Source organism: Lutra lutra, chromosome 17 (assembly GCF_902655055.1).
Source record: "Lutra lutra chromosome 17, mLutLut1.2, whole genome shotgun sequence".
Taxonomy (NCBI): domain Eukaryota; kingdom Metazoa; phylum Chordata; class Mammalia; order Carnivora; family Mustelidae; genus Lutra; species Lutra lutra.
Window position 1 is genome coordinate 40,958,916 of NC_062294.1, and position 26,238 is coordinate 40,985,153.

Below are 26,238 nucleotides of genomic sequence, written 5' to 3' on the forward strand. Positions count from 1 at the left end.
TTCAGATTTTGAATTTTTTGTTATTACAGCATAACCACTCCATCCCAACTGTCATGAGCCTCCTAAGTGACTTCTCAGCCACGGATATCAAAACTGCAACCTGGAGACTAGGAAACAGGTACTATTTTCAAAATGACAGACTGACCACTTTGTTCTCTTCTCCCTCCAGAGACCCTACACAAATGGTAGTAAGGAACTAAACTAGGAACACATATGACAAAGAGAACACCAAATTGTCCATCTAGGGAAGAAAGCTTTTTTTTTTTTTTTTAAGACGTGTTTATTTGACAGAGAGAGAGAGACAGCAAGCGAGGGAACACAAGCAGGGGGAGTGGGGGAGGGAGAAACAGCTTCCTGCTGAGCAGGGGGTCCAACACGGGGCTCCATCCCAGGACCCTGGGATCATGACCTGAACCAAAGTCAGACACTTTATGGCTAGGCCACCCAGGTGCCCTGGGAAGCTTTTAAAAAAAGTTTCTGCGACTCTATCAAACTGATAGAGAAGGAATAACAGATGACACATCTCAGAGGAGTTTGCTGATCTTCCCTACAGAATTCCAAAGATGTGCAGGATGGAGGATGCGAGAGACTGGGTCAAAAATAAGAGGGTTGGGCACCTGGGTGGCTCAGTCAGTTAAGCGGCTGCCTTCAGCTCAGGTCGTGATCCTGGGGTCCTGGAACAGAGTCCCATATGGGGCTCCCTGCTAGGCGGAGAGCCTGCTTCTCCCTCTCCCTCTGCCTGCCGCTCTGCCTACTTGTGCTCTCTGTCTCTCTGTAAAATAAATAAATAAAATCTTTAAAAAAAATAAGAGGGTTACTTGAAAAACTGCCTTTAGACAGTCCAGTCCTATCTCCTCCCCTTGTTCAGAATGCGGGGCCATAGAACATCAAATCCACAAATGAAACATCAGAGAGTACCTCCATGAAGAAATGTAATAATTCCAGAAAAAAGGAGAAGAAAAGGAAGAAGAGGAGAAAAAAGGGTAAAGGAAAAAGGAAAAGACAGAAAAGGAGACAGATATGCATTAGCTTTGTAAGGGCTGCCATAAAAAAGGTCCACTAAAAGAAAAAAACTGAAAGGAAAGAGAACTGATTTGATAAAATAATAATAATAGATAAAATAAGAAATAAAAATAAAATGAATATAGATATTTTTAAGTTATTATCATAACTATATTCAACGTTCTTTAATGCATTCAAAATCAAGAACAAGACACTATATAAATGGCACAATCAGAGAAAGGTTCCTGTAAAGTAAAATATGATGTTGAAATAAATTATCCAGAAGAAATCGTCCAGAACATTAGAGACCAAGAGATGGAAGACACAAATAAAAGAGACAGAGAAAGTCTATCCAGGAGATCCAGTTTGAGAAGTGCTCCAGAAAAAGAGAAATCAGAGAAAGAAAATTATCAGATGAACAATACAACAAAATCCCCCAAAGGTGAAAGAGACAAGTGTCCATGTTTAAAAGACTTACAAAGCAAACCGCATAAGGACTTTTAATAGACCCATATCTTTGCAAAATTTTAGAACATTGGAAAAAAAGAAAAGATCCTAAAGCTCAAGAAAAAAATACCATTTATGAAGAAACGTGTATCAGATTTTTTATATAACTAAATGTTGGAAAACAGAGGTCTACTTTCAGACTTCAGGGGAATGACTGCTAAATGCTACCGAGTCCTGAACTGACAAGAAAATTCCCGTTATGAAGGTTCTTTGAACAACTGGAGAGATATGATGCGGGCTCTACATGAAGTAGATGATATTATTTTATCTATATTAATTTATTAGGTGCAATAATTGTATTTTAGTTATGTATGAGATGTTTTTGTTCTTAGGATATATACACATAGGAATGAAGTGACATGATATCTACAAGGTACTTTCAAATGGCTCAGAAAAACGTGTGTAGACAGAGATAAAACAAATATGGCAAAATCTTAATCTTATAGATTAAGATTATGACATATATCTTGCAAATATAGATTACTACCAAGACATAACAAAGCTGGAAAGAAAATATCAAATAACTTTTTAAAATTATTAATTTGAAATAATTTGAATAGAAAAATATTTATCTAGAATAATAAATAATAAATTATAATAAAATAAAAATAATAAATAATAATAAAATTATTTATTTAGACATCTATAACTGGTCAAAATGTCAAATGTAAGTGTTGTTTTAATATGCAGACATACAAAAACATAGAAAATTCACCTGTCATACTCTTTCTTCGTAAAGAATTCCTTGAGGGGCGCCTGGGTGGTTCAGTGGTTTAAGCCACTGCCTTCGGCTCAGGTCATGATCCCAGGTCCTGGGTTCGAGCCCCACATCGGGCTTTCTGCTCAGCAGGGAGCCTGCTTCCTCCTCTCTCTCTGCCTGCCTCTCTGCCTACTTGTGATTTCTCTCTGTCAAATAAATAAATAAAATCTTTAAAAAAAAAAAAAAAGAATTACTTGAATATGTGCTTCAACAAAATGAAGGGTTGAACCAGGAAAGAAAACAAGGAATCCAAGAAACAGAGGATACAACCCAAGACAGTACCAAAGGGAAATCCAGAATGACAGCTGTGCTCTGGGCCTAGAGAAAAACACGTCCAGATTAAAGAGGGAAGAGGAGGGCGCCTGGGTGGCTCAGTGGGTTAAGCCGCTGCCTTCGGCTCAGGTCATGATCTCAGGGTCCTGGGATCGAGTCCCGCGTCGGGCTCTCTGCTCGGCGGGGAGCCTGCTTCCTCCTCTCTCTCTGCCTGCCTCTCTGTCTACTTGTGATCTCTCTCTGTCGGATAAATAAATAAAATCTTTTAAAAAAAAAAAAGAGGGAAGAGGAAAGCCTTTATAAGACAGGTCTCTGATAAAGTGGAGCCTGCAAGAATATATGACAAAGAGTTAGAAAAGAAATGTCCAATTATCTTTTTTTTTTAAAGATTTTATTTATTTATTTGACAGACAGAGATCACAAGTAGGCAGAGAGGCAGGCAGAGAGAGAGGAGGAAGCAGGCTCCCTGCCGAGCAGAGAGCATGATGCGGGGCTCGATCCCAGGACCCTGAGATCATGACCTGAGCCGAAGGCAGAGGCTTAACCCACCGAGCCACCCAGGCGCCCCTGTCCAATTATCTTTGATGAAGAAAAACAAAAGGCACCCCTAAGTTTATTACATCATTATTCACACAGCTAAGAAATGGAAACTATCCAAGTATCCACTGATAAAGAAAATGTGATGTACACACAGGCATGCACACACACACACACACACACACACACACACACACAGGACAATTATTTAGCCACAAAAAAAAGAAGGAAAGTCTGCCTTTTGCAACAATATGGATGAATTTTGAGGACATTATGTTACATGAAGTAAATAAGACAAAACAGATAAATACTTCATGACCTCACTTGTACATAGAATCTAAAAAAGCCAAACTCTTTGAAACAGAGCAGATTGGTAGTTGCCAGGGGCTGAGGGGTGAGGGAAATGGGAAGATCTGGCGAAGGGCACAAACTTGCAATTATAACATTATTAAGGTCTGGGGTGCAGTCAATTGAACATCTGACTCTTGGTTTTGGCTCAGGTTGTAATGTGGAAGTTGTGAGATCAAGCGCCGAATTGGGCTCCATGTTCATCAAAGAGTCTGCTTAAGACTCTCTCTCCCTCTCCCTATGCACCCCCATTCTATCTCTTTAAAATAAATAAATAAATCTTTTTTTTAAGGTTTTATTTATTTATTTATTTGACAGACAAAGATCACAAGCAGGCAGAGAGGCAGGCAGAGTGAGGGGGAAGCAGGCTCCCCGCTGAGCCCAGAGAGCCCGATGTGGGGCTCAATCCCAGGACCCTGAGATCATGACCTGAGCCAAAGGCAGAGGCTTAACCCACTGAGCCACCCTGGTGTCCCATAAAATAAATAAATAAATCTTTTAAAATATTAGTAAGTTCTAGGGTTCAAAATGTACAGCATGATGACAATAGTTAATAATACTGTATTATATACTTCAAAGTTGCTAAGAAAGTAGATCTTAAATATTTTCATCTCACACACACACACACACACACACACACAGAGGTAGTTATGTGAGGCTTGATGGGTATGTTAACTGATCTTACTGTAGTAATCATTTCACAATATATACCTGTAGCAAAACATGTTGTAAATCTTAAACTTACATAGCGTTATACATCAATTATATTTCAATAAAGCTGGTGAAAAATACTTTAAAAGATAATAGGCAAAGCTTTAGAAACAGAAAAGAAAAATAGACACAATTAAAAACTCCAGCAAAAGCAAAAACTTGAACAAGAAAAGAAATAGCACAGTACACTACTTGGCTCTTTGTTGAACAATATTTTAATGTCATAACTTAGGGAAACAAAATGTGTCACTACAAAAAAAATCAACTAAACACAAAAGAAGGCAGTCATAGAGAAAATAAGAAACAAAAATGTTGAAAGACATACATAAAACAAATAACAAAATGCAAAAGTAAGTGCTAAATAAAAAACAGGATTCAACTATAGGCTATCTACAAGAGACTCACTTTAGATCTTAGGACATAAATTGGTTGAAAGTGAAATGATGGGAAAATATATTCCATACAAATAGTAACCAAAAGGAACAGGAGTGGCTATCGGACAAAACAGACGTAAAGTCTAAAACTGTTACAAGAGACAAAGAAGAGCATAATACAATGATGAAATGGTCATTTCACCAAGAAGAAATAACAATTATAAAAATACATGTATCAAACATCAGAGGTCCTAAATATTTGAAGCAAACATTGACAGAATTGAAGGGAGATAGCTCTCTAAGAATAGTAGGAGATTTCAATATCCTACTCTGAATAATGGAAGGAACAATCAGACAGAAGATCAATAAGAAGATAGAGGACCTGAACAACACTATAGACCAGTGGACCTAACTGATAAATACAGAGCACTCTACCCAGCAACAGCATAGCACACATTCTTCTCAAGTGCACATTGGCTGGTTTCAGGATAGACCATATGTTAGGCCACAAAACAAGTCTTAATACATTTAAAAGACTGAAATCATACGAGATATCTCTTCTGATTACAATGGAATGAAACTAAAAATCAATAGCAGGAGGAAAACTGGAAAGACCACAAATATGTCTAAACTAAACAACACATTCTTTAGCAACGAATAGGACAAAGAAGAAAGCACAAAAGAAATTAGAAAATATCTTTAGACAAATAAAAATGAAAAGACATCATACCAAAACTTATGGGATGTAACAAAAACCGTGCTAGGGTAGAAATTTATAGCTATAAACATATTTTAAAATAGAAACATCTCACTCAAATCAACACCTGAATGAATTAGAAAAAGAACTAACTAATCCCAAAGCTAGCAAAAGGAAGGAGATTATAAATAGAGATTACAGTAAACATAAATAAAATAGAGAACGGAAAAAAAATAGAGAAAATGAACAAAACCAACAGTTGGTCTTTGAAAAGATCAAAATTTAAAAACCTTTAGCTAGACTAACGAACTAAAAAAAGAAGACTCAAAGAACTAAATCAGAAATAGAAGAGGGGACATTACTACCGATTTTATAGAAATAAAAAGGATATAAAGAGGAACATCTGTATACCAACAAATTGGAGAATCTAGATGAAATGTTAAAATTCCTAGAAACACACAACCTACTGAAGACTGAATCTTGAAGAATGAGAAAATCCGAATAGACCAATAACTAGTAGGAAGATTGAATCAGTAATCAAAAACCTCCCAACAAAGAAAAGTCTAGGAATACATTGTGAATTCTAACAATTACTTAAAGAAGAACTAACACAAATGCTTCTCAAACTCTCCCAAAAATAAAAAAGAGGAGGGAACACTTCCAAACTCATTCTATGAGGCCAACATTACCCTGAAACCAAAGTCAGACAGAGACAATACATGTTTTTGCAAAAACAAACAAACTAATAAAAAAGAAAACTACAAATATCCCTTATGAACACTGATGCAAAAATCACCAATAAAATAGCAGCAAATAGAATTCAAAAGCCTATTAAAAGGATTATACACTATAACCAAGTGGGATTTATTCCTGGAATACAAGGATGTTTCAGCATATGAAAATCAAAATAATATACCAGGACAACAGAATGAAGGATGGAAAAAAACCCATAATTGTCTCAATTGATGCATAAAAAGCATTTGACAAAATTCAATATCATTTCATGATAAAAAAACACTAGACAAACTAGGAACAGAAGGGAGCTACTTCCACGTAATGAAGGCCATATATGAAAAACACACAGCTAACATACTTGATGGTGAAAGTGTGAAAGATTTTCCTCTAAGATCAGGAACAAGACAAGAATGCTTGCTTTTACCATATCTACTTCACATAGTACTAGAAGTGCTAGCCAAAGCCACTGGGCAAGAAGAAGAAATAAAATACATCCAAATTTGAAAGGAAGAAGTAAAGTGATCTCTGTTCTACAAAAAACATGATCTTATATGTAGAATAACCTTAAGATTCCATTTTTTAAAAACTGGTAGGACTAATAAATTCAACAAAGTTGCAGGATACAAAATCAACACAAAAATCAGTTGCATTTCTAGACATTAACAGTGAACCATCAGAAAAGTAAATTAAGAAATATAATTCCATTTTTATTGGCATTTAAAAAAGAGCAAAATACTTCAAAATAAACTAAACCAAGGTAGCAAAAGACTTGTACATTAAACTTCAAAATGTTGCTTAAAGAAACTATAGGAAACACAAATAAATGGAAAGACATCCTATGTTCATGGATTGGAAGACTTAATATAGTTATGATGTCAATACTCCCCTAAAGTGACCTACAGATTCAAGGTAATCTCTATCAAAATCCCAATGATTTTTTTTTCAAAAATAGAAAAATTTATTCTAAAAGTCATATGGAATCTCAGGGGATCCTGGATAGCCAAAACAATCATGAAACAGAATAAAGTTGGAGGTCTCACACTTCCTGATTACAAAATTTACCTACAGTGACAGCATTCAAAATAGTGTAGTACTGACACAAACACAGACACACAGAGCAGTGAACTATAACAGAGAGCACAGAAATAAACTCTTACTTACATGGGCAAATAACTTTTAACAAGGGTGCCAAGATAATCTGATGGGGAAAAGACAGTCTTTTCAACAAATGGGGATGGGAAAACTGGATATCAACATGCAAGGAGGAGGAAGAGAAACAGGAGAAGTTGGACCCTTACCTTACACCACACACACAAAATAAATCAAAATAGGTCAAACACCTAAACATAAAAACTAAAGCTATAGAACTTCCAGAAGAAAACAAAGGGTGTAAACTTCATGACATTGGATTGGCAATGACTTCTTAGATATGACATCAAAAGCACAGGCAACAAAAAGAAAAAGTAGATAAGCTGGATTTCATCAAAATTGAAAACTTTTTGCATCAAAGGACACTATCAACAGAGGGAAAAGGCAACCCAGAAAATGGGAGAAAATATTTTCAAATCCTATGTTTATATATAAATATATTTTAAAAACTCCTACAATTTCGGGCACCTGGATGGCTCAGCTGGTTAAGTGTCTGAATCTTTTTTTTTTAAGATTTTATTTATTTTGGGGCGCCTGGGTGGCTCAGTGGGTTAAGCCGCTGCCTTCGGCTCAGCTTATGATCCCAGGTCCTGGGTTCGAGCCCCACATCGGGCTTTCTGCTCAGCCAGAAGCCTGCTTCCTCCTCTCTCTCTGCCTGCCTCTCTGCCTGCTTGTGATCTCTGTCTGTCAAATAAATAAATAAAGTCTTTAAAAAAAAAGATTTTATTTATTTTACTTGAGAGAGAACTAGTGAAAGAGAAAGAGCACAAGTGAAGAGGAGAATAAGAAGTGGGCTCGATCCCAGGACCCTGAGATCATGACCTGAGCCAAAGACAAACAGTTAACCAACGAGCTACCCAGGTGCCCCTAAGTGTCTGACTCTTGATTTCAACTCAGGTCATGATCTCAGGGTCCTAGGATAGAGCCCTGCCTGCATTGGACTCCATGCTTAGCAGGGAGTCTGCCTGAGGATTCTTTCCCTCTCCTTTTGCTCCTCCCTCTGTTCCAGCGCATGCATGCACGTGTGCTCTCTCTCTCTCTCAAATAAATACATCTTAAAAAAAAAAAAAAGAACCCCTAAAACTCAACAAAAAAAGAACTAACCCAGTATATAAGATGGACAAAAGACCTAAATAAACATTTCTAAATATACACAAATGGCCAATAAGCACATGAAAAGATGCTCAACATCATTAATTTAAGTGCATATCAAAACCATGATGAGATACAATGTCATGTCCAGTGGTATGGCTATTATCCAAAAGCAGAAAATAACAAGTGTTGGCAAGAATGTGGATAAATTGGGGGCACCTGGGTGGCTCAGTGGGTTAAGGCCTCTGCCTTCGGCTCCGGCTCAGGTCATGATCTCAGGATCCTGGGATCGAGCCCCGCGTCGGGCTCTCTGCTCGGCAGGGAGCCTGCTTCCCTTCCTCTCTCTCTGCCTGCCTCTCTGCCTACTTGTGATCTCTGTCTGTCAAATAAATAAATGGGGCCTTAAAAAAAAAAAAAGAATGTGGATAAATTGGAATGCTTGTGCAGTGCTGGTAGGAACGTGAAATAGTATAGCCACTATGGAAAAGTGTACAGTGATTCCTCAGAGAAAACCAAACATAAAATCACCATATGATCAAGCAGTTCCTTTTCTGGATACATCCCCAGAAGAAGTGAAAGCAGGGACTAACAGATAATTGTACATCATATCAGCAGCATTAATCACAACAGCCAAAACGTGGAAAGAATACCATTGTCCATTGGATAACTAAAATATGATATGTAGGTCGAATGGAATATTATTTGCCTTAAAAGGGAGGGAAATTTTGACATGTGCTACAATATGAAAGAACCTTGAGGATATCATGCTAAGTGAAATAAGCCAGTCACAAAAAAGACAACTATTTCATGATTCCACTTACACGAAGCATCTGGAGTAGTCAAAGTCATAGAGACAGAAAGTAGGGTGGTGGTTCAGGGGCGAGGGGAGGAGGGAATGAAGAGTTAGTGTTTAATGGGTACAGAGTTTCAGTCAAGAAAGATGAAGATGTTCTGGAAATAGTGGTGTGAAAAATAGCAAAGGGAAATCTCACTAAAATGGAGCACAGAAGCTAGAAAGGGAGGTGACAATGAGGAGCCTTATCATCCAAGATCAATTATCGGAAGAACTGTCAATTATGGATCCCAACAAAAGAATCCTCAACAGGAAAGAATCATCAACTACAGGCCCCATCACAAAGAGATGTCCATTGCATCTCCTATAAGAAACCAACCCCCCATGCAACTGAACCAATGAGAAACCACCATCACCCTGGATTCATGCTTTTCTGCCACACAATTTTGTTCAAAACAGCCCCTCCCATCTTCCTCATTCTTCTCCATAAAACAAGATTCCTCTCCTTTGTTTCTTGGAATTGCCTATCGTTTTGCCATAGTTTATTTGTCCCAATTTGAGATTCTCTGTTATTCCTAAATAAACCCATTTTTGCTGGTAAAGAACTAACCCTTTGGGGGTGCCTGGGTGGCTCAGTGGGTTAAGCCTCTGCCTTCGGCTCAGGTCATGGTCTAAGGGTCCTGGGATTGAGCCCCGCATCGGGCTCTCTGCTCAGCGGGGAGACTGCTTCCTCCTCTCTCTCTGCCTGCTTCTCTGTCTACTTGTGATCTCTCTCTCTGTCAAATAAATAAATAAAATCTTTAAAAAAAAAAAAAACTAACCCTTTTATTGTTAAGGTGAATGGGGGGGGGGATGGTTCCACAACAATGTGAACAATGCCACTGAATTATATGCTTAAAAATGGTTAATATGGTTAACTTTTATGTTATGTATCTTTTACCATGATTTTTTTAAAAGAGCAAAATAACTGGAAAAGCTATTTTTAACTTTTAGAATCAACCTATAGACAAAACAAAAAGACTTCATTAGGATTGCAGATCAGAATATCAATAAGATGTAGAAATACAAGCACAGATAATAGAAGCTGAGAATTTACCAAAAAAAGATGTGAACTTACAGGAGGGTAGAGATGTTAATATCTTCATCCTCAAGCTGAGAGTGAAAAGACACCATCTGTCCTTGATGGAATAAGAAACAGAAAGTGTAAGTATATTGCTTAAAGATACAACAATAACCAACTTTAGAATTAAAACTAGTAATATGTGAATTAAGAAACTAAGAGGGAAGGAACAGAGGAGTTCTGGAAGTGTGTTAAAACCATACCCACCATGGGATGAGATAATTTGAAAATGTCTGAACTATATAAATTAAGAAATAGTAATATAGATACGTTATTTAAGTAGCCTTTTTTAAAAAAAAATCATGTTATTTGAGAGAGAGAGAGAGCACATGCATGCACGAGTGGAGGCAGGAGCAGAGGAAGAGGGAGAAGCAGACTCCCTGCTGAGCAGGGAGCTGGATTCGGGGGGCTCAATCCCAGGACCCTGAGATCATGACCTAAGCTGACAAAGACAGACTTAACTGAATGGGCCACCCAGGCACCCCATCAGTTTTCTTTTATAAATGATTACATTCTATTTCATCTCTTTTTTTTTAAGATTTTATTTAAGGGGCACCAGGATGGCTCAGTCGGTTAAGCGTCTCCCTCTGCTCAAGTCATGATCCCAGGATCCTAGGATCAAGCCCCACATCAGGCTCCCTTCTCTGAGAAGAGCCTGCTTCTCCCTCTCCCTCTGCCGCTCCCCCTGCTTGTGCATGCGCAAGCTCACTCTCTGTCAAATAAATAAATAAATAAAATCTTTCTTTTTTTAAAAAGAATACTAATAAATTGAGTTCTTTGGTGGAAAAACACCAAAATATTAAAATAGCTAGAAAGCATAATCAGGAAAAATAATCCAAATAAACAAATCAACAATCCCTAAAATGGATGGAACCACAGATACAGACAGGACAGCCATACATTTTTAAAGTGTGAAAGCCTAGAATATGCTGAAGGAATGGTTCACTAGACATTAAAATTATCTTTTTTTTTAAGATTTTTATTTATTTATTTGACAGAGAGAGATTAAGCAGGCAGAGAGGCAGGCAGAGAGAGAGGAGGAAGCAGGCTCCCTGCCGAGCAGAGAGCCCAGTGCGGGGCCCGATCCCAGGACCCTGAGACCACGACCTGAGCCGAAGGCAGCGGCTTAACCCACTGAGCCACCCAGGCACCCAGAAATTAAAATTATCTTGAGAAGAAACAGAAAACCTGAACAGGCTGATGACCCCAGAGAAAATTGAAAACAATATATTTATTTTTTAAAGATTTTATTTATTTATTTGTCAGAGAGAGAGAGAACACAAGCAGGGGGAGCGACAGGCAGAGGGAGAAGCAGGCTCCCCGCTGAGGGACTCGATCCCAGGGACACGGGATGACGACCTGAGCTGAAGGCAGATGCTTAGACAACTGAGCCACCCAGGCATCCCAAAATAATATATTTAAAAAGGGTATCCAACTCAGATGGTCTTATGGAGAGTCCTCTCATTTCCCCCACAATAGTCACATAACTACGTAAAGAAGTTATCATAACTCTGATTTATTTTTTTCAAAATTTATATATCTGATCCATTGAGAATGCATTTAGATTTAAGGAAGGAGGTGAGAAGCCCTGCCTGCTGACTGTGGTTTCCTCACTCCCTCACAAGTGAGTGTCACCTGGGCACCATCTCAGCTAGGAGTGCCTCCTTGTGAGCCCTGGGAAGTGAGAAGAAATCATGTGAGCCATTATACCACTCATCTCACAAATGGTCCACAAAGAATCTCCACTGTGGATGCCCTTAAAACTCCAGACTGCCATTTTTATAATCCTCCCCCTTAACTAATTTTTTAAAGATTTTATTTATTTATCTGACAGACAGAGATCACAAGTAGGCAGAGAGGCAGGCAGAGAGAGAGGAGGAAGCAGGCTCCCTGCTGAGCAGAGAGCCCGATGCTGGGCTCGATCCCACGACCCTGGGATCATGACCTGAGCCGAAGGCAGAGTCACTAAGGTCACTAAGCCACCCAGGCGCCCCCCCCCCCCTTAACTATTTTTAAAGATTTTTATTTTAAAGACTTACTTATTTTTGAGAGAGAGAGAGAGAGGCAGAGACAGCACAAGTGGGGAGTGGAGACAGGGAGAGGGAGAGAGAATCCCAAGCCAACTCAGCACTAAGCACAGAGGCCAAAGCTTAATCTCAGGACATCGAGATCAAAACCTGAGCTGAAACTAAGAGGCTGGCATTTAACAGACTGCACCACCCAGACACCCCTAAAGATTTTTATTTATAAGTAATCTCTACACCTAACCTGGGGCTGGAACTCACAACCCCGAGATCAAAAGACGTAGACTCTCCCCGTTAGATCTTGCCTGTTTACATATTAGAGCAAAAGTATCATTAATGTTTAAATTCAAAATGTCTAGTGAATGTCTAATTCAAAAGACATGGGTTCTCTATACCCAAGAATTGAAATACTTATATGCTAATGTTGTTCACAGCAGCATTATTCACAATATCCCAAAAGTGGAAAAAACACAAGTGTCCACTGACAGATTAGTGGATAAACAAAATGTGGTATATACATAAAATGGAATTTTCTTCAGCCCTATAAAGTAAGAAAAGTCTAACACCTGTTACAAATGGATGAATTTTGAACACAGTATGCTAAGTGAAACAAAATACTGCATGATTCTACTTACATAGAGTAGAGTAGTCAAAATCGTAAGAGACAGAAAGTAGAGCTTGAGGACTAGTTATTGAATGGGTATATTTTTTCAGTTTTTCTAGATGAAGAATTCTAGACATTGGTTGCACAACGATGTTGGTGTATTTAACACTATTGAACCAAACTATTTAGCCGTTAAAAATGGTTAAAATGGTAAATTTTATATTTTTCCTCAACTGAAAAAAACGGCAGGTGGATAACTTGCATGAATCAAGGGGTTAGAGGCCTGTGTCCCTCCACACACAACAATGCCCCCATTCTAAAGGCACCCCCCACGCAGGGAGTTCACATAGCACAGCTGCCCCCGCCAAGGTTCTCCCACAGGCCCTTGTGTGCCCATCGAGTGAGGGTGCCATGGGGGTGTCTGTGTGGGGTGGGAATGTCTGTGTGGGTTGGAGTGGGAGTGAGAGGTGGGGTAGAAGTGTCTGTGTGGGGTGGGGTGTCTGTGTCAGTTGGGGTCAGTAGAATGGGGATGTCTTCTGGGCTAGTGTAGGGGTGTCTGTGGGGTGGGGATGTCTGTGTGGGGCGGGGGGGTGCAAGGTTGTCTATAAGTTTACACCACACACCACAGCCCAGCTCTAACCTCTGAGGAAAGGCCCATCTATCTGGGCCCAGTCTCGGCATCCAAGTCGGCTTTAATTTGGCTTCATAATGGCCGGGTGACAGCGACTGTCTTCTTCCTGATCCCCACCCCCCATCCCATTTTAAGTGTACAATTTAGTGTCTTTTTAGCAAATGCAAGAGTTGTGCATCTGTCACCGCAATTTTGGACATTTCCCTCTGCGCACTCTGCCTGAGTCCCTGCGTCCTCATCTCTAAGTGGAGATAACACGAGGCTAGCACGGGTCAGCCACCGTCAGATTTTACCTATTACTATACTTGTTGATGACAGCCTGATTTTATAGTTATCCTTTCCCTCTCGCAGTGCGGCCCTAGCCCGCCGCGCCAGCGGGGGCGAGTAGGTGGGACTCGAGTCGCGAAGGCTCGGCCGAGTTGTGCCCAGAAGCCCCGCGGCTCGCTACCGCCTGCGATCGTGCAATCGGGCCTCTCCCGGAGCCCTGGGTGCGGCGGGAGGCGCGGCTCCGGGCTGGATTGGTGATGCCTGGGCGCTGCGCGCGCCTGCGCAGTGGGGAGGGTCGTGCGCGCGCTGAGGCGCTGCGGGAGAGCCCTCAGAGCGTGGTCGCGGCTGCTGGACCCCGGTCTGCCGCACCATGGCGGAGGAGGAGCTGGAAGCGCTGAGGAAGCAGAGGCTGGCCGAACTGCAGGCGAAGCATGGGGTGAGTACGCCTGCCCCCGCCGGGCGGGCGAGTCCCCACCGGGCGCCGCCCTCGCCCGGGTGGAGGGCGCGACCCCAGGCGGAGGCTCGGAACGCCGCGGCTGGAGCTCGCCCTGCGGGCCCAGGACGACGCCGCTGCCCCCGAGGGGGGCTTCGGCCCCTCAGGGCGCGTGGGCGCTGGACGGCGAGGCCGACCGCATGCGGCCCCGGGCGGTCGGGCGCTGGGCCTCCGCGGACCGGTGTCACTCCGGAACGGAGTGCTCAGCCCCTCTGCTCTCTCGGTTCCCTTAGCTTCGAGTCTAGACGGCTCCGACTGCTTTCGGGTGTCCTGACCCAAGTAGTCGACGTTGTTCGAGGGTCTGCCGTGTGCCAAGCGCTGCGGGTACGGCGGGGAACATCCTCTCTGATGGAGCTGATGGTCCCCGGGGAGGAGCCACACACTAAACCCGAATCCCGTAGATAAAGTGCTCAAGTTAATGACTTTACTGTGCGGGGAGGGGGACTGTCTCCCGGGAAGCGCCAAGGGAATCAGCGTTCCCAAATACCGAAATAATTTTACTATCCAGAAATTATTCTTCTTAACGCTACGGTTTCGTAGTATAGGGACTCCCCTCCCTCATGTAAACATTCTACTAGATTGTGATTTTAGAGGCTTATCAAAACCTTGTAGTAAGTTAAAACTATCCCATTGATTTCTGTGAGGCACGTCTTTTAATGATTTGGTAATAATTTGATCTCTACCAAGGCAGGAGCCTTAAGTATCAGAGTGGTCCCTACTTTTTTCTTAAGTGAAATAACTCGACTAAAAGATACGGGTTTTTTTTTCCCGCGCCCCCCCCCCCCCCCCCCCCCCCAGGATCCTGGCGATGCAGCACAACAGGAAGCAAAGCACAGGTATGGGCTGGAGCTCTGAACTTCTTGAAGGGTGGTGTCACCAAACTGGTTTTTTTTTTTTCTTTTTAAGTTATTTTAATAGGCGTGTGAATTTAAAGTTTTTCCTGGCATAGAGATTTTTCTGTAAGTAATCAGGGTAGTTTTACTATTAATGTGTTAATTAAAGAAACGTGTGGAACTCCACAAACGTACCTTGTTTGCTTTTCTGCTAAACTATGGTTACCTTAAAAGGAGCCTCATAATAGGACCACCTCATAGGGATGTGAGTATTACACCGGGACAGTGCCTCACATTTAGTAAATGCTCTGTACACATCAACTGTTACGCAGTTCGTACTGATATTTAGTCCTAGGACATGGTAGGGCACCTCATACACAGCAGGTTTATTGAATGAAGACCTTACTTATCTCATCATGCTACCTTTTCTTCTAATTGTGATTTTTTAAAATAACATACAAAACGTACATAATTTAAGTGTGAGGTTCATTTGTTGACTATATTCTCATTGTTATGTAACCAATCTTTGGAACTCTTCCCTCTTGCAAAGCTGAAACTCTGTACTTACTGAACAGTACAGTTCCCCCTCTCCACATCATGCTGCCATTTAATTCATTCATTCAACAAATATATATATATATATATATATGAATGAAGTATTTATTTGAGAGAGAGTGCACATGTGAGTGAAGGGAGAGGCAGAGGGAGAGAATCTCAGGTAGACTCCACGGAGAACTTGGAGCCCCACTTGGGCTCCAGATACCATGACCCTGAGATTATGACCTGAGCCAAAATTGAGAGTCGGATGCTCAGCCAACTGAGCCACCAAGGCGCCACCATTCACCAAATATTCATTGAGCACCAGGTCTGGGTCAGGCACTGTGCGGGATCTACAGAAATAGGCAAAGCAGAGAAGGTTCTGTCCTTACATGACTTGTTAGTGGTAGAAGATAGATGGTGCTAAGAAGAAAATAAAACTACTACATGAATTTCATTGATGCTAAGATGTACATTTTTTCCCATATTAACATAGATTAGGATGGGTCTCATAAATGATCACTCCCGTCCTGGATTCTTGCAAAGATTTATTTTTGCTTCTGCCATCACTTGGGTACATTTCGAATCTGAAATGTTTTAAAATTAAATTCTGTGCCTGAGATTCCACCCCCATCCCGCCCCAGGCAGTGTAAATTCGGATAGCAAGCCTGCAAGACTAAAGCTTGAAGTTCAGACTCTCAGAGGAGCTTTTTTCTTCTTCCACTAAGGGCCAAGGCTGATTCATGCCTCCTTCCTTGCTGTCCCTTTCTGTGTTGCCGGCTTATTTTTTGTTTACCTTGTACTATGGATGTTACTCTTTGATGCCCCAGCTTTGAGTTAGGGTCTCCTGTTAGACTCATGTAGGGTGTTTTTTGCTGTTCTTAAAAGCATATAAAACTGTGGTGCATCTTAGAACTGATGGCATCTCAGATTCAATGAAATATAGTAGCAGTAGTTCACAGCAGGGTTGAAGTACTCAGGAGCAACAAGGAAATGGCCTATGGAAGTGGGCTATAAGCTCCTCAGGTGGGGTGTTTAGTAGGTACAGCCAGCCCCAGCTCCCCTTCTAATTCAGCCAAAGGATCTGCTTTTGTCTGTGTTGTGTATTAAGTTCCTTAAAGGACTTCATTTGGGGGAAAACTTTTTGCTACTTAAGTTTGAAACCACTGTCCTATGAACCTGAACTAGTTATAAGGATAGTTGTAGTGTTATAATTTCACTCCCTCTACCGAATTAAAAAGTGGACCTCGGAGTCTTGAAACATGGGGCTCAGGGGAGCCTGCGTGGCTCTGTTGGTTAAGTGTCCAGCTCTTGGTTTTGGCTCAGGTCATGATCTCATAGATTGTGAGATCAGGTCCCACATCGGGCTCCGCACTCAGCAGGAGTCTGAAGATTTTCTCCCTCTTCTGCCCCTGCTCCCAGTTGGGCACATAAGCTCATGGGTGCACGTTCTCACTCTCAAATCTTTTTTTAGAAGAAAAGAAACATGGGGCCTTATTTTATCTTGGCCATGATTACCTGTGTCCCCCATAAGATGGCCTCCCTAGGTCTCAGCTTCATCTCTAAAAATACCAGACAGAGGGGCACCTTGGTGGCTCAGTGGGTTAAGCCTCTACCTTTGGCTCAGGTCGTGATCTCGGGGTCCTGGGATTGAGTCCTGCATCAGGCTCTCTGCTTACCAGGGAGCCTGCTTCCCATCCCACCCCCCTTCTGCCTCCCTCTCTGCCTACTTGTAATCTCTGTCAAATACACAAAATTTTTAATACATACATACATGCTTGCATGTATACATACATACCACACAGATTAATCTTTTGGTCCTTGGATTGCTTGGATTCTCACTACAAATTCCTATAATCTCTCACACGCTGCGTACTTAATAAATGTTGGTAATGGTGGTACCTTTCAGTCTGGTAGGTTTACACTCACATAAAATACAGCCAGCTTTGAGGGCAGAGGCGGCCTCTTACCTGACTGTGGGTGCTGCCACCGCACAGCACTGCCTGTAGTGCAGTCTGTGCGCGTCCCAGGCCTCCATCTTGGGAAACCTATTGAGTGAGTTCCATTTTTGTATGTTCAGTAGGAATGCTGACAGCATAGTTCTAATTTTGCTGACCTGTTTTTGTCGTAGGGAAGCAGAAATGAGAAACAGTATCTTAGCCCAAGTCCTGGATCAGTCAGCCCGGGCCCGTTGTAAGCATCTTCAGTTTCCTTTAAGTTCCTTCCATAACCCTTACTTGAGTTAGTTGAGCAGGGAAAGATACATGAAATCATTGCTAATTCTGGATTAAGTATTTAACCTAAAATACAATACAGATAATATTGTTAAGAAATGTGAAATTTATAAACCTAAGGAAATGCATTTAAATTATTATTAAAAATACCAGCTCAGTTCTCTCTTATGAAGGAGATGATCTCCAAGTGCATATTAGGTAAGATTTACAGGAAATAACTTGTAAATCGAGTCAGTTGCAAAATGTGGCTGGTAGTTGATGTGGGTGATGGGGACCTGGGCAGGGGTTATTGTCTCTGTTTCAGTGTATGTTCATAATTCTTCGTAATACCAAAACAGTGTAGAAAAATAAAATAAGCCAATTGGAATGAACTAGTATCTTTCGTATTGTAACTCAAAGCCCAGCTTAGAAGCAGCCTTAGATGGAGCATCACAATGATGTATGTGTAGGCATCAGGCTTTGAATCCCAGGGCCCAAGTTTAATCTTGGCTCTCCCAGTACCTCTGTGTGGCTCTGACTGAGGTTGGCATGGCTGAACTTGTTTCCCCTTTTTAAGCGGGGTAGTAGTACCATCTGTCTCACCTACCTTACTAGTCTCAAAACATGTCTGTGAAGTGCTTTGGAAATGTCAGTGCATAATTTTAAGTTCTATAAGTGCATTTAGTTTTGACTCCTCCTTTTTCTTTTTAGTAAGTAACTTAGCACTTGTAAAGCCCGAAAAAACTAAAGCAGTAGAGAATTACCTCATACAGATGGCAAGATATGGACAACTAAGTGGGAAGGTAAGCTTGGACTGCCTTGAGGCAATTTTACCTATTCTTTACCTAACTTTTATCAAAAAAATACCTTCAAAAGGTCAGTTTTCAGAAAGGTTAAAGAAATTCCTGTTAACTGTTTCAGTGAGGCAGTTTATAGAGGAGAGAATTGTAGCATCTGCCATAAATCCTAAATAACTAATTGCCTTTCCTAAAATCCTCTGCTGCTGTCCTTTACCGACATTGCTATGGAACCTTGATGTGTTTGTGACCCAGTGACTCTTAGAAGCAACTAATTGCTTCTACACTGGAAACAGGTTTGTCAATAATATCCGTTAAATACTACCAATGTAGGTAGAAGTTAAGCTTGCTTTGCAAATGAGGTTTGAAATTTTTGGTTCTTACGTGTGCTGCTGTAATGCCATTATGAGTATATACTGGTGAGCCTGACCTTCCTTCAAGATCCACATGAGCCCCACCTGCACCTGAAACCACCTGTTGCCACTTGCAGCCTGTGGGAATCAGTCCCGCCCTGAACCCTTTACTCTAAGAGCATGCATGGAAGAGACAACGACTGGTTCATCTTTTCTGAGTGACTTCCCTCCTGCATTTAAACTTCTCAACCACAGAGGCAATGTGTCTCTGTTCCTGACCCTTAACACAGTGGCATAAGTGGTTGTCATTGTCAGCTAGTGGTGATAAAGGTGTTCTTCAGCAATGTTAACTTCAGATTTTTCTGCGAAAGCTAATTTTGATGGCTTCTTCCCACCCTCCTCAAATGAAGCTAGAAGATCAAAATTTTTTGGAAGTTAAACCAATAGTTAGAACTTCCCATCTTGCCTTCCTTTCCCTTTTGACCTCTGCCCCCACATCCCAGGAAAATTAAAACCGTTCAGTGTACTAATGTAAACACTTTGTTTAAAAAAAGTACTGTTTTTCTTTCTGGTTATCCTAGGTATCAGAACAAGGTTTAATAGAAATCCTTGAAAAAGTAAGCCAACAAACAGAAAAGAAAACCACAGTTAAAGTAAGTGTCCCCATATGCTCATGGCAAAAGAAAAAGATTGCTATTTTAAGTGATAAGTGTTAAATATACATTTGTTGTAGCAAAAACGTGTTTGAGCCCATAAACACTTCCATTTTGTAAGAGGTGAAAGTTTGGGGAGAAAGCTTGCATGTGCTGAGGCGTCTGGTGTTCCCCTCCCCGCCAAGATCTAAAACACTAAGCTGTTTTAAAGATGCAGTGTCTTGCTGTAGTAGGTAGACCTTGTTCTTCTCAGAAACTGAGTTATGCTTTATTAAACATGTTATGACCCTCGTTTAATTTCCCCCTCCCCCCTAGTTCAACAGAAGAAAAGTCATGGACTCTGACGAAGAGGACGATTATTGAAATTTAAGATGTTTAGAGACTGGAACTTAATGTTCTGGGACAGATAATACTGGGTAGAAGTGAAGATCTGATTGTTTACTTTGTTTATTGTCTATATGCCTTTTAAAAAAATAAACTTGTTATGCAAAATAGAACAATTTGGGCAGTTATTTTTGTACCATAGCTGAATGAACAGATCTGCATTTTGAATTTTCTTTCCTACCTAAAGTTTCGAAATGTGTAGCAGCATGAATATATCCTTTGTAACTGTGACATTAGCGTTAGGTAGGAAAGTGGCCTTTGCACAAATAGAAGCCAGCTTACTCTTCAGTAAGAAGAAAATAGCATCCAGGAACATCATGGTAGTTAAAATGCACGGATTAAGAGGAATCAACTTTAATACTTAACGTCTAATATTTCCAAGACCTAAGTTCTGAAACCAGGTAAACTATTCTTCCTGAAGGTAGTACTCACATTTAACTTAAGAAAATGCCTAGCTTTGGTTTCATTTATAATCTTTTTTTTTTTTTTTTTTTTTTTAATTTGACAGAGATCACAAGTAGGCAGAGAGGCAGGCAGAGAGAGAGGAAGGGAGGCAGGCTCCCCGCTGAGCAGAGATCCTGATGTGGGGCTTGATCCCAGGACCCTGGGATCATGACCTGAGCTGAAGGCAGAGGCTTTAACCCACTGAGCCACCCAGGTGCCCCTCATTTATAATCTTTTTAAAGGCATTGCGATCAAGTGATCTGACAAATATCATCCCTACCCCAGACAGTCTGAACTAGAGTGATACTTGCATTGCAGAAAATTACCACAGTAACTGGGAGATGCTGGTAGTTGTACTTCAACAGTAACAAGCATGTTGGTAAGAGAAGTGCCTCCTAATTAAAAGACAGCAGTTAAACATTTTGGTAGAGGGGCACCTGGGTGGCTCAGTGGGTTAAAGCCTCTGCCTTCAGCTCAGGTCATGATCCCAGGGTCCTGGGATCAAGCTCCGAGTTGGGCTCTCTGCTCAGCAGGGAGCCTGCTTCCTCCTCTCTCTGCCTGCCTCTCTGCCTACTTGTGATCTCTGTCAAATAAATAAATAATCTTTAAAAAGAAAAAAAAAACATTTTGGTAGAAATATTCTGAGTTCTTCACTGACAAAGTTGCAGGAACTTAAATGGCATCTCTTACATTGCACTTTCCTCCCACTAGGTTTTTTTTTTTTTTTTTAAGATTTTATTTATTTGACAGAAGGAGAGGGAGATCACAAGTAAGCAGAGAGGCAGGCAGAGAGAGAGGGGGAAGCAGGCTCCCCGCCAAGCAGAGAGCCCGATGTGGGGCTCGATCCCAGGACCCTGAGATCATGACCTGAGCCGAAGGCAGAGGCTTAACCCACTGAGCCACCCAGGTGCCCCCCTCCCACTAGGTTTTGAAACTTCTGTGTGTAAACTGACCTGTCAGGTGGGCTGTTTGGTGTAACCGCTTAGAGGTTCCAGCCCCAGGAGGAATTTCATAACATTTTATGAGGTGAATAGGATTAGTAGCAGGAGAGTAACAGGAAAAGTGGTTTACAATCCCAGTCTCTGCTTTAGCTAGCATACCGCTGATCTATGTTTAAATTGTTTATTTGAGAGGTTACTGTTTTTGAGACTTGATATTTGGAACTGCGGCCCAGAAAAAAAGTGTTGGAGCATCTAGCATTCCCAAATGAATGAATGAGTAGAACTGTTACCATCCTTTTTTTTTTTTTTTTTAAAGGAACAGTAAAGTTTCTTTATAAGTAAACATTTACGGAAACCCAAGTTTCCTTCAGGGATTTTAAAAAACATCCCTATAGAGGTGAACTTTGCTTTAGGTCTCATTTACATAAAAACACATTCTCAGCAAGTTTTTGTCACATGCTTCCCCCTTCAGAATAACCACTGTCTGGACAGCAAATACCTATGTGAATGTGCTTAAACTGTCAAACCCTTGTCCTGTTCTCCAGAGACCCTCAAGAATGGAAAGTGGTTCTCTACACACAGATAAAAGTTCTGGAAGACAGAAAGGGGGTAGAGTACATTTTGGCCTAGGAAATGGAGAGTGGTTATTCTTTCTACTTTAATCGACAGTACTTTGAATTCAAACCATTCTTACACAGAGTAGAAATTTGGGCATTACCAATTTCTGAGTTATCAAATCAAGTTTAGTTTCAAGTGGGAAAGCAAGCAGAGAAAAGCAAGTGTTCTTAAAAATAATTGAAGTGGTCACTTCAGGTGGCTTACCCTGCTGATAACAAGAGTAGTTTAAACAGCTTCTCCTCTAAAACTGTCTCATTCAAGGTACTTATATCTCCAAAGGAAGGACACACCATGTTGGGAACTGCCAATTCACATTTGACTGCAGCTCTGATGGGGCAAGCAAATCAGCCCCCTTTTTTCTCTGAACCTGTTTCTTCATTTGACAATTCTACCAATCAGGGCGACTGTTAGAATTAAATAGGGGATACACATGAAAGTTTTCGAAATTGTACCACCCCAAAAATCAGGTGACACCAATGTGCGTCTTTGCAACCTGGCTATGCTGAGAAGTTTCTTAATTAGGGTGGCAGTGAACCAAAACAACTTGCCAGTAAGGTGGTTTTGTTTTAAAACCAGGAGAAAGGAGGAAAACTAAATCAGAACAAAGAAATTTGCAAAGCAACTGCGCTTACTTTCTGTTTGGGCTAAGAAGCTGTATTACGTTCATTTTTGATCTGATTTTTTATAAGACATTTTTATGGGCCCGAGTTACTGCACCTACTAGATTAACTCAGGCCTGAGCGGGTGAATGGATAATGGTCTGCTCAGAATGATGCAGTTTACATATCTCAGTGACCTCGGTAACTGAAAAATGTATAATCATCCAGTGGGAGAAGATCTTCCCATACAAAGAGCCCACGTTTATAGCAGACAGGCTGAGAAATCCCTCTCTGCAGAGCAAGACATTCACTAAAAAAGTGTACCGTGACACACTCGAGAATCATAAAGTTTACTGCTTCCTTCCCATCATTTGGCACATATCCAAGGCACATTATAAAATTAGAAATCATAAATTACTTTGTAGAAAAATAATCAGCCCCTCCCTTCTATACATACGCAAGTATTTCCAAGAACGTGCACAAAACCATTTCCGTATTACAAAGTTATTTGAAAATGTACTCAGGACAAACCCATGTTTGCAGCTGTAGACCAATTAGTAACATAAAAAAATAAGAGTAAAATCTATAGAAATTTATAAAAAGGAATAATTGGCAATAAATTCTAAATGAAAGTAACTCTGACCTGGTTTGTGCTGTAAGTTTTGAATCGGAATCAAAAGACTAAGAAAAGATGTGCCAAATCTCTCTTGTTCATAACCATCCGTCAGGTGTGACAACAAAGGGAGGTTTTTAACGGAAGGGGCTGTGTCTTGAGAGACGCTGATACAGGTGCGTAGGTGCAGTGATCAAATATCTGTACTTTGTTGGAAGAAAAATTATACCCAACTTTTCCCACATACATAGTGTAGAATAGATCCTAAATGTCCTTTCCATGAAAATGAACATCACAACAGCATGTAGGCATCTTTGGGTTCAAGTGCTGCTTTGCAAAGGAACATTTCCCAGTCCTCTTTTCCTCGTTCCCATGTGTCGCTTCTGCCTGCCTCCACGGTATCACGAAACCTAACTGCTTCTCCTCAGCGGATCCCACATGAAGGAGTTCTTTCAGCCCGTGGTTTGCTCATTTGTCCACATCACAGACGTTAGCACCTTTCGTCAGGAGGAGGTCGCGATCTGGTCATGAAACTCTGCATGGTAGTCAGGGAGCTCCCGCTGCTTCAGAAGAAACCTATGCCTGCTCTTACAGATCTGGACACGGCCAGAATCGGTGTGCGCTCCTTTTCCAGTGTACGCGCTAGCTCTGGGGAGGAAAGAGAGGATCGTTTTCTTGGTCGCATTCCTTCCCTCAGCCACAGAACAGCTAGCTTTCAGGAACTTTCTGCTTTTCTTGCAAATCCAACAGAAAGTACATTTCAGTTCTCAGCTGTGTTCCTGCTTGGCGTCTCCTTGCCGAGGACTCTCTCGGCAGCAACACAGTAACCGCTTATCACTGCTAAGACTGGGATGTGACCTTAGAAGTGGCTGGGTTGCCAGCTGTCCCTGGGCCCGTGGGTATGACTGCGTCCTCGACTGTGTGTCTGCGCAGCATCCGCCTGTTTGAAGGAACACTTTGTCTCGGTCCAGGCCCGTCGGGCTGATTGCGGTGCCCTCTGTCAGCACTCTCAGATCTGCTGTGGTCTGGCAGGTTGTCCTGTCTCCCTGTGACTCTTTGCCTCCCTGGCTGAAGAAACGGTACAATTCAAGCAGTTCATTTGCACTGCACTTTAAACAAGAACCACACAAGAACAGCGCTCTTGGGTGCTGCTTGTCACCCAACGTGCTTGGTACTTTCGGGGCATCATTTCGGCTCTGACATCCCCGTGGGGACAGGATGACATGTGTGTACTCCATGTGTCAGACACAACATCAGCGCTTTACCTGTTTGCACAATGACTCTATAACTAACAGGGGTGTACTAATTGCTGTCCCCATTTACAGCTGAGGACGCAGGATCAGCAAATGGAAGCAAGCTGCATGAAGTCCCACAGCTCACAAGGGAAAAGCGCTTGACGGAACCCAAGCAGATTTCAGAGTTTGCGGGTTTCCCATGCAGCAGCACATCTGTTAGCAAAGTCACGAAAGGTTACAGAAGAGATTGAAATGAGTCAGGTTAACAAACATCGCTTTAATTCTCTATAACAAAGATTCAGAACTTCTGTATCTTTGCTGTAAAGTCTGTTTCTCATCAAGTCATAGATTGCAAGGAACAAGAGAAAAGTCACGTTTCTGAGAAGAGTCACCTAATGTCATGACAGAATGTCAAGCAAGCATCTCTGTAACTGAGTAAGTGGTGCCGTAGGAAGAGGGCCACATGCGGAGTTGTCCATATGAGCAGCTCTAGACCACATCTGGAGAAGTTTGTTACCCTTCTAGATGTAAACATGGTCTCCTCCTGACATCCATGAGTCACTCGTGGAAGCTGACCATTTCACCAAATACACGCACCACAAGCCATAGCCTCTCTCCACATGTACCTCCATTTCCCATTTTCCCTCACCTTTCTCAAATAAATGAAGTCGGTACCCGGCTATCCCACTAACAAACTCCTCTTAATTGTTAGAAAATCTTGCAAAGGGAATCACGAAATGAGAAATGTGTTCACCGTGGATTCGTTTTGGAAAAGCCAGGCTTTAAGAAATATGATGATAAGCCAGCATTGAATAACTCACCTCATGCAAAGAGTCTTCAGTAAAACTAGGGACACTCCTATCTCTTGCCATAATCTCCCCTGAAGTCCTTCCCCTGAAACCCGAAACAAAGTGAAATCAGTGTCTGAAAGTGGCATGAAACGCTCTGGTTGGCCACGAGGTGGCAGCATTTGGTGAGTGCAGATTTTCTCTAACCCACTGAAGGGGCACAAAGTTATAAGCAAAGGTAGGGTCAGAGGCAGAGAAATCAACTCAAGGTTTATACTCACTTAAACTGACCACCCGAGCGGACAAAGTAAAACTGTCTTGTAAAAGGCTCATCGGGTAGATCGTACATTTTTGAGTTCCCTGTAGATTTAAAAAAAAGGATAAACATCTGAAAACTTCCAAAGCAGGGAAAGAATTAGAGGTATAGCACAGATGCACCCTTTTAATTGTCTTAGCTTAACAAAATTTAGCAAAATTAAGCACTGCTATTTGCTTAAAGAAAGATATCAGTAGCTATTTATTACTGTGTGACACCCCCCCCCCGAAAGGAAACATACATCCTTATTAATACACGGATATTCTCCAGCTACAGGCAACAGCAGTGAGGCAGCCTCAGTGGAAGTGGGTTTAGTCACATTATTCCACTACAAACTAATTCTAAAAAAAAATAAAAAATAAAAGAGCAGAGGAGTGCCTGGTTGGCTCAGTTGGTGGTACAGGGTGCAACTCTGGTCTTGGCCTTATGAGTCTGAGACCCATGTTGGGTGTGGAGATTGCTTTAAAAAAAAAGGGGGGGGGGCGCCTGGGTGGCTCAGTGGGTTAATAAAGCCTCTGCCTTCAGCTCAGGTCATGATCTCAGGGTCCTGGGATCGAGCCCCGCATCAGGCTCTGCTCAGCAGGGAGCCTGCTTCCTCCTCTCTCTCTGCCTGCCTCTCTGCCTGCTTGTGATCTGTCAAATACATAAATAAAATCTTAAAAAAAAAAAAAATCTTTGGGGCACATGGGTGGCTCAGTGGATTAAAGCCTCTGCCTTCGGCTCAGGTCATGATCCCAGGGTCATAGGATCGAGCCACGCATCAGGCTCTCTGCTCCACCGGGAGCCTGCTTCCTCCT

The 26,238-nt window shown here is 41.6% G+C and overlaps 2 protein-coding genes and 1 long non-coding RNA gene across 3 annotated transcripts in view; 2 read left to right on the top strand and 1 right to left on the bottom strand.

Moving 5' to 3' along the window:
* The first annotated feature begins 13,892 nt into the window (after window positions 1-13,892).
* On the top strand, window positions 13,893-20,000 carry PDCD5 (programmed cell death 5). The gene is made up of 6 exons (XM_047710872.1): window positions 13,893-14,060; window positions 14,916-14,953; window positions 17,619-17,680; window positions 18,412-18,503; window positions 19,432-19,503; window positions 19,819-20,000. The coding sequence occupies exons 1-6, from the start codon at window positions 13,995-13,997 to the stop codon at window positions 19,864-19,866; spliced, it is 378 nt and encodes a 125-aa protein (XP_047566828.1). The 5' UTR covers window positions 13,893-13,994; the 3' UTR covers window positions 19,867-20,000.
* An 869-nt stretch (window positions 20,001-20,869) lies between these two features.
* On the top strand, window positions 20,870-21,649 carry LOC125089067 (uncharacterized). The gene is made up of 2 exons (XR_007123843.1): window positions 20,870-21,042; window positions 21,257-21,649. It is a non-coding gene; the product is annotated as an uncharacterized LOC125089067 (long non-coding RNA).
* A 1,177-nt stretch (window positions 21,650-22,826) lies between these two features.
* The window catches only part of ANKRD27 (ankyrin repeat domain 27), a 53,214-nt gene continuing 49,802 nt past the window's right edge, over window positions 22,827-26,238 (bottom strand). Inside the window, 3 exon segments of the mRNA XM_047710871.1 lie at window positions 22,827-24,170; window positions 25,159-25,231; window positions 25,407-25,485. Coding sequence (XP_047566827.1) covers window positions 23,943-24,170; window positions 25,159-25,231; window positions 25,407-25,485 — 380 coding nt within the window. The 3' untranslated portion in view covers window positions 22,827-23,942.